Source organism: Crinia signifera, chromosome 5 (genome assembly GCF_055691185.1).
Source record: "Crinia signifera chromosome 5, ASM5569118v1, whole genome shotgun sequence".
Lineage (NCBI taxonomy): Eukaryota > Metazoa > Chordata > Amphibia > Anura > Myobatrachidae > Crinia > Crinia signifera.
Window position 1 is genome coordinate 317,558,197 of NC_139221.1, and position 9,196 is coordinate 317,567,392.

At 43.7% G+C, this 9,196-nt stretch overlaps 1 protein-coding gene across 3 annotated transcripts in view; it reads left to right on the forward strand.

Annotated features, from left to right (window-relative positions):
* Window positions 1–9,196, forward strand: part of LOC146005573 (uncharacterized) — a 97,406-nt gene that overhangs the window by 70,422 nt on the left and 17,788 nt on the right. For all 3 annotated transcript variants that reach the window (XM_083144864.1, XM_083144865.1, XM_083144866.1), the window contains 2 exons: window positions 7,103–7,171; window positions 8,670–8,717. In XM_083144864.1, the coding sequence (XP_083000990.1) occupies window positions 7,103–7,171; window positions 8,670–8,717 (117 nt within the window). The remainder of the gene's footprint in view (window positions 1–7,102; window positions 7,172–8,669; window positions 8,718–9,196) is intronic.

Below are 9,196 nucleotides of genomic sequence, written 5' to 3' on the forward strand. Positions count from 1 at the left end.
TAGGGGTAGTGTCCTATCGTTGACCTATTGCTTGTGTCAACCTTTCAACCCTGTTGACCTTAGTCATGTCGACCTATTTTAGATGTTCACCTATCCCTGTCGACCTTTAGTGGTCAACCTAAGCCCTGTCGACCTTCAGCGGTCAACCCAATGCAAGTCAACCTAAATTGGGTAGACCCAAAGACAATACCCATAATGAGCGAACGAGAGAGAGACCATGTCAGGGAGAGTAAGAGAGAGAGAGAGAGAGAGGGAGAAGGAGCAAGCAAGAGAGACACTACTTGATTACTTGACTGGGGTGGAGACCTAGATGGGGGTCATGGATGGAAGCATGAGGGCATGGGTGAACGGATGGTAGGAAGAGCACCATATGGGGGCATAGATATATATTGGCAAACTCGAGGAATAACTGGACAAAGAGCACCACCTGGGGGCATAAATGAACAAATGGGGGTCATTAATGGACAGACAGATGGACGAAACGGGGCGTAAACGGTGTTTGTATCTGTTTGGCAACCCAGGTACAGTAAGCAATGTTTTTTCCCTGCCTGCCTGTATCTATTGAAGCTGCAATATAATTGTTGGCTGGAAAAATATGAAACCTCACAAATCATTCCATGGAATTCCCCCTCCCCCATAGCACATGACTCAATTAGTTTTACTCCGTCTCCATTTAGTGTCCTACATCAATTCCCGAACCGCTGCTCATTCACTGTGTATTTTTAAACCAATTCGCACAAAAAAACGTAAAAACTTTTAAATGACCTTTTTTTGCATTTGAGATATAAAAGGTTTGAAAATAATTCAACAGGAACAGAACTTTTGTTCCGACATTGAAGATATTTCTTTGAATGGAAGCTTGGATGGCAGACACGCACTTAATTAGGCAAGAGCCCCATACAAATAAATAGAACGCTTTGTCACGTAGAGTAACTACTAGTTCAATCCTATTATATTTATATATATATATATCAGTTTATACAACAATACTGAAGTTTGTTCTTCGTCCCGAACATGCGTTTTATATAAACGAGGACAGCTAGCTATTAAAGTAGAATGGTTCTTATTTTATATTATTATCTCTAGACAAGTCTTCACAGCTGCGGATCCAACGACCATGGAGGCAATTATTTTAGACTCCTGGAAAGTGTTTCAGTAATGACTGTGTATTTTTATTGTAATACAAAGCTCTTGGGAGACGACATCACTGATACGTTTTCTAGAGCAAAAAATAAAATCCCAGTTAGTGAATCTCTCCCACAGGCGCACTACTCTCAGACAAACGTACGGAAACTTGATGTAAAAGAATCTGCAACAAAAGTTATTCGATCTGTGGATGAGAGATACGGTTCTGTTCCTACATTAGCTTCTCAACTGAATGTATTTGTTTATTAAACATCCTAGCAACTGATGTGTAACCTTGTATTTGCATGATAATTAACACTTAATTTAAACCTGAAATAATGACTTGGAGACTTACTGTAGGGCAGTATTCAATGAGGCAAATTCGCCATATTTCACGGCAAATTTGTACTATTCGCGTTGGAAGGTGATTTTTTTTGTGTCAGAAAGCAAATCACCCTACTCAACATGCACTTTTCACCGCCTGTGAACAGTGAATGACGGAGAATTCGTCGTCTGATAGTCTCCGTAATTCGCTGTGGTTTTTCAATGGGTTTTTCAATGTGATTCCCCGTGAGTGTATTCAATGATCAGATGGCGAATTGCTTTCTAAGTGATTTTCGCTGTGTGTCACCGTATAGCAAAAATCAAAGGTTTTTTTTTTTTAAATTGGTGTAAAAAGATCAGGAATTTTATTCTGTGAAGGGGCCTGCTATTTTTATTCATGTGCTTACAGCACATGAATATATATTTAATTTAAAAATTTGCCCTTAGGTTTGGCAGAAAGTGTTAGCTGTATTTATTAAAGAACTTTAAACTAGTTTAATTGATTGTAATTAATTAATGGTGGCCAAGAAAGAACGGCTAATTATTTAAGCTCCGCCCACAACGATCCTACCTAATCAACAAATATCCTACCTAAACAACAAGCGGTATCCACTCAGCCTTCTACATTGACTGTCTTCCCGTCCGGGTGGTGTCGCTGTCCCCGTCCGGGTGATCCAGCGAAGGCCTATAGTCAACGAAGGTGAGCGCACCGAAAAGCAACTACTGTATATACAATGAAACATCCTTTAATGAAGACCTTAAATAAATTAACCTGCCGTTCTTTCCAGCCAAACAGCTAACGCAAAGAAACACCCACCAACACCCAAGTAAAGGGGAGGGAGGGAAACTCAGGAAAAAGAGGGAGACTCCTCCTCTTCCTGCAACTCATATCCACAGCTATCGTTGCCATACCCTACATCCTTATTGGATGCTTCCCTAAGGTTCACACAACCTTGGATGTTTAACCCACTACTACATGCATATTTCAGTCATTTTTTTTAATAGGATAGGCTGCACTCTCAGTAATGTCACTGGCTTCTAATGAATAGATAGGCTGCATACTCAGTAACGTCACTGTGAATAGGCAGTGACTGAATAGGCTGCACTCTCAAGGATGTCACTGGTTCCTAGTGAATGCATCAGTAATATCTGGTTCCTAGTGAATGGATAAGCTGTATTCTCAGTGATGTCACTGGTGCCTAGTGAATAGATAAGCTGAATTCTCAGTGATGTCACTGGTGCCTAGTGAATAGATAGGCTGCAATGTCAGTGATGTCACTGGGTCCTAGTGAATAGATAGGCTAGATTCTTAATGATGGGACTGGTTCCTAGTGAATGGATAGGCTGCATTCTTAGTGATGTCACTGATTCCTGGTGTAAGGATAGGCTGCATTCTCAGTGATGTCAATGGTTCCTAGTATAAGGATAGGCTGCATTCTCAGGTGATGTCAATGGCTCCTAATGACTGAATAGGCTGCACTCTCAGGAATGTTACTGGTTCCTAGTGAATGGATAGACTGCATAATCAGTGATGTCCCTGGTGCCTAGTTAATAGAAAGGCTGTAATGTCAGTGATGTCACTGGTTCATAGTGAATAGATAGGATAGATTATTAGTAATGAAACTGGTTCCTAATGAATGGATAGGCTATATTCTTAGTGATGGCAGCCTTCCTAGTGCATAGATAGGCTGCACTCTCAGTGATGTCACTGGCTCATAATGAATGGATAGGCTACAATGTCAGTGATGTCACTGGTTTCTAGTAAATGCATAGGCTGCACTCTCAGTAATGTCACTGGCTCCTTGTGACTGGATAGACTGCATTTTTAAGTTGCTAATGGATGGATATCCCTCACTCTCTGTGATGTCAATGGTTCCTAGAGACTGGATAGGCTGCATTCTTTGCGATGTCACTGGCTCCTAATGGATAGGTCGCATTCTCAGTGATGTCACTGGTATTTAGTGAATGAATAGACTGCAATCTCAGTGATGTCACTGGCTCCTAGAGACTGGATAGGCCGCATTCTCAGTGATGTTACTGGTTCCTAGTGGCTGGATAGGCTGCATTATCAGTGATGTCACTGGTTCCTAGTGGCTGGATAGGCTGCATTCTCAGTGATGTCACTTTTGCCTAAGTAATAAATAGGCCGCATTCGCAGTGATGTCACTGGTCTTAAGCGAATGGCTAGGCTGCCTCTATCTACTAAACCATTTAATTGTATTCAGCTATTGCTAGTTACAGTGCCGTGAAAGTATAAATGATGGATTTTCCTGCTTCAGAATGATTACAATAATAACACAATACAATTAATCGTACAGCATTTGTCTCAATTTTTGCTGGTTTGCGGGAAGACATTTTCTTAAACGTAACAAACTTGTTATTCCAGTTGCATTCCATATCGGCATTAAGTTTTCCTTCTCCTCAAGCTGTTCTGCCTTGGAAACATCTACATTTTGATTAATTGAACGACTCGCGAGCAATACACGAGGTGCAGATGTTCCAGACTTACTGTACGCTCCCCTGGGCTGTGAAGGAAGAAATGTTTTTGTCTGTGGGACTGTGGCAGCTGTCACTCCTGGTTATGAGCTGGTGGGCGATCTTCTACTAAAACACTCAATGCAGCATTAATCCCCCGACCCCCGATGAGATGGCCAAAACATCTAGCCTGCTCTCACATCTTCCTAGGCTTGTCACACAACAACACAAGATACACAGATGTATATTACGGGCAACAAATATTACAGCACATACACGAACTGCAGGTTTTAAAATTGCCCAGAGAGATAATTGTATTAGAATTTTTTACTGATTTATTTATAGTAAATGCTAGTGTACTAGACAAATCAGTTTATTTCTGCAGGAACCGCTGTTTTATGGCCAGAAAAGAGGGACTTATACTGTGCCCGTCTCTTACCAGAGGGGTGACATTCAATAGGATGCGAAAATGTGATTTTTGCGATTTTTTTCCGCCAAAAATGTCCGAAATCGCACTTTTTCCAGAATTCGCATATTTAATGAGATGCAAAAAGAGCAAAACCTCAGATTTTGCCGCAAAATCGCACATTCTGAAAGTGCGATTTTTCATCGCGCCGGAACTGGCATCCAGATATTTTCTCATTGAAAAGTATCCAATTCGCATATTTAATGATATGCGAAATCGGGAAAATGTGTCTAAAATTCGCCACATATGTTTTTTTTTAACACAAATTCGCATATTTCCTCAAATTCGCACATTTTCATGCCTAATTATCACACATTATCGCACTTATTCACACTTTTTACCCGGAATACGCACCTCATAAAATCTGCGAATTCGTGGCAAAAAAAATGCAATTTTAAAAAGTGCGATAATGGTAGAATTTGAAAGTGTCTAAAAATCGCATTCTATTAAATGTCACCCTTACCAGACGTGAGGGGGGAGGGGGGTATAGAAATGTTGTGCTACACACTCCCGCACCTTCTCCCCCATAACTCCATATTCTGGGGCGATTCAGACCTACTAAACGTGGGCCTAATTCGCTCCCCTGTCTGAGCGGACGGAAGTATGGCACAAATATGCGCATGTGCAAACTACAGGAGCGAACGGCTTTGTCGAGTTTCACACTTGCCAGTCCGTTCGCTCAAAGGTTGGCGGCATGGGGCGAAAGTAAGGGAAGGCCCAGCATTTTATGGCCGTGCCCATGAAAATGCTGGCAGTACGCATGAAGAAGCAAACATGGGTTGGCTGATGACATGTCACATGACGTCAGTGTCCGCCCCCTTTTCAGCCATCTCTGAGCGACCATCGAATGATTTTTGCTAGAGAGCGGATTAGGGAGCTGGAGAGGAGCAGATGTTCCACGGGATGGCAGGTGGCGTTTACCTGCGAATACACGCAGCCTAGCGAGCAGGTCTGAATCACCCCCCTCTGTGTGATGCATGCACAGAAGGTAGCAAAGGCTTTGGTGCAGTGTATTGCCAAATCTATTAACAGGCAGCTGCCTGGGGGCTCCGGAATCTGTGAGGCTCCCCTGAGTCTATCACAAAATTAAGGATGACTCTGAGAGAGGCTTCGCATTACGCATTTGTGCGTGCGTCGACCAAGCTGGCCGCTGCTTGTGAATGGAGGCTGGGGGTTGGGGGCTGACCAACATTTCATGGGAGTTGCCATGAGAACGCTGGGCTTTCTCATGCTACTGGAGCCGTGACGGACATGCAGGGGGGGGGGGCAGCTGTGTGCAAATGTACGCGCCTTGCGAATGGTGGGCCGGCGTACCACCATTCACAAGCCGGGATCTGAGTCACTCTCAAATTAAGTGAATCCGCATCCGAGTGAATGAACCAGAATACCCCCCCCCCCTCCTTAATGTAAACGACACTTTCATGTGAGGTTCTGGGTGCTGACACACCTTGCCAGGGCCGGTGCAAGGCACCGGAGCGCCCCAGGCGAGTCGGGGTGGGGGCGCCCCGGTGCCGGGGGAGGGGGGGGTACCTGTCCTGCAACGCTGTCCGGTGCCGGGGGAGGGGGGTACCTGTCCTGCGGCGCTGTCCGGTGCCGGGGAGGGGGGTACTTGTCCTGGGGCGCTGTCCGGTGCCGGGGGAGGGGGGTACCTGTCCTGCGGTGCTGTGTATTTAAAGCTGGCGGCGGAGGCAGCGGGGGTCCCTGCAGTCCATTAGAAATAACGAGCGCTATCCGCCGGGCTATGCGGAAGCGCTTCTGTTGTGAAAACACTGGTAGCATGCTGATTGGCTGAGATCAGCGTGCGCCGTGCTGCCAGTGTTTGGTTGGGTGATTTCATACCCCCACTATCCAACTACGCATGGAGTTGATTTTATATAGTGTGGCAAGCGCAGCGAGCCACCGAGCCTGAAGCGCGGCGAGCGGACGCAGAATACATGTAAAGTAATCCGTGTTCCCTCGCAGGGCACGCTGCGCTCGCCACACTGTATAAAATCAACTCCATGCGTAGTTGGATACTGGGGGTATGAAATCACCCATGGGTAACTATACAATTAAAAATCGGTTCTTTACAATGAAAAATCGCATTGCATGCCTTAAGTAGTGGCATGCGATGAAAAAATTGGGCGCCCAGATAAGTACCATTAATATAGAAACCGGCGTAAATGAATTAAACCGGATTAAACTTGGGTAATTGTTTTGCCATTTTTCTCTGGTGTACTACAGGTGCCAGGTCATGCTGGCATTTGTGGTTGTTTGAGTGCCAGCTTATTCTGACAGACAATTTGGGCACCAGGCCGTACTCGTACCTGTAATTAGCAGAGGAAATACTGTAATTCTTCTATTTTATATGACTCTTATGCCACCGGGGATGCCCTACTCAAGCAGTTATCTTACCGGTGGCGTATCTATAATAGATGCAATTTGCACAGTGCAAATGCCGGAATCACCCAAAAAATGGCCGCAGTGCGATTTTTCACAGTTCTGTGCATGCGCAGTAGAGTCTGAGCTCTTTCGTGTTTGCAGATGAATGACACTGTTTGTATTTGTTTTTTTTTTCATTTTACGAATGAGAACGCATTATTTACTAAGCTGCCAAGTTTGTTGAATTTGTACAGTATTTTCCGATTTCACAGCCCTACATGCATGCCTGAATTGGGCTCTATGTTTATATGGTAACGCATGATACAAATATGGTCATTGTTTTAATTCTAGGGGAACAGATTTCTTTGCAAACTGACATGGCGGCATTCCCTTCTGCGGAAGAGATCACACCGGTGACAGGTACGTTCTGTATCACACTATAATATAATATCCGACTCTTCACTGCTTGCAAATAGCATGAAGGGAATAGACACTGTGCAAATAGACACACATTACAGCGAGGACTCCCAAATGCCCCCCCCCCCCCGGCCGCGGGACACTGCCGGGCCCAGGAGGGATGCGGGAATATAAAAAAAAAGGGACAGTTCGGAGGTATGCATGATCCCCTCTTGCGGGAACCCCTGATGTAAGAGAGAGACAGCACATGATCACACAGGGTCTTCTGTGCTGGTGTTCAGTCATCCATAGCATGTTGCTGCTAGCGAGTTGTGACTTAGGGTAACAGTTTTTGCTAGTAGTCTTTCTTTAGTTAAACACATTTATTTAATTAAATTATCTGGTGTCTATAATGATTTGGCTAATGCTATAATGGTATGGAAACCAGCACATCCAATAAATATAAGTAGTGCCTGCAAGATGCATACAGTCCAGCTCCCAATAAAATAAAATTTCTATACCTTACACATACTTACAGTATATGTTTAGGGATGAATTCACACAAGGTCAAATTGCATTTGGAAATGATTGCATAGGCATCACAGTAAATTATAGTACTGTATATTGTGCTGAGTGAGAAGAAAATAAATATCACAGCAAATATATATATCAAGAAGCCCCATATTTCAGACTGTAAACAAAACTTCACAAAGGATAATGTCAAATAAACTACAATATGAAAGGGATTTAATTTATCCTGGAATGTTCTGAGAGATGCAATTTTGGTGGACGTTTCTGGGTGGTAACGGGCGGTGGCAGCTAGTAAGACATGGGTGTGTCACAGTACTTTCTTTAAAGTCACAATTGCACTGACATATGTAGGCAGCCATGTTCAGGCAGACAATCTGCATCTCCACAGGTCTGGTGCTACCTATACTGGTGAGATTTATGGTGCGTCTTAATACGCACATTGCTGGATTAGTGCTGCAGCCAATGGATGTCTCAGTAGGAAGGAAGACTATTGGCTGAGGAATTGGTATAAATATGCAGTCGCAGCTATCTAATCTCATTGATGATCATATACTCTTAAGGCACCCACCCATTACTGTGACTTTTTCGAGGGGAGAAGTCTCATCCGATCCCCTTTCAGCCACCCAGGAAGATGCTGGGTGGCAGGATTGCATGCAATAGATCGCACAAGGTCCTTCTGCATGTGATATATTGCATTCAATCCTATCCTGCAATGCCTGGAGGCTGTCTGTGTCGGAGATCCCGTAGGGGTGTACATCAGATTAGAAGTCAAAAACATGCAATTTGGCAACTTTCACACGATTTCTCTGCCTAAATCGGAGGAAAAGTGGCCAAACCGGACTAGTGGATGGGGGCCCTGCAATACCCTTTTTATCTAGCTTAGTCAAATCTTGCTATTGCCATTAAGGTACCATTAAAAGTTTTTTATAACCAGATGTAGAATACACTGAACTTCTGGAAGCCATTATAATAATTTATCTTTTCTTTAAAGTCTCACCCCCTCCTGCCAGCACAGCCCGTGCCATAGACCTGTCTGCTGGTAAATATTAATTTCTTGTTTCTCATTTATATGTAATGATTTGTAAGATGTAATGAAAATTTAAGAATGTACAGTATATATACGGAATTGGTCTGCTGTATATAATTAATAAATCATTTATAATGTACTTAAAATTGCAGAAGTTCCACAACGGGGGAAATTTTCTAACATTGGCGACTACGAAAGGGTAGGAATGGGTATGTCTGAGATCGGCCAAAATACGACCCGAGAATACAACTAATTTACTAAACTGCTGTACTCTCGGGATTCGTATTTTCCGATGGTGAAATGATTCGTATTTGGCTATCGAGTTTCCCGCCAGCCAAATACAGACGAGGCTGATGCATCGCATGGTTCAGTCAGATCCGTGTGTTGCTTCTCTGTGTAAAAGAAGAAAAAATAAATAAATTAAACAAACTGCACGGGATCCCCCCTCCCAAGCATAACCATCCCCAGGATCTTCAAGTCGTGCTGGTTGC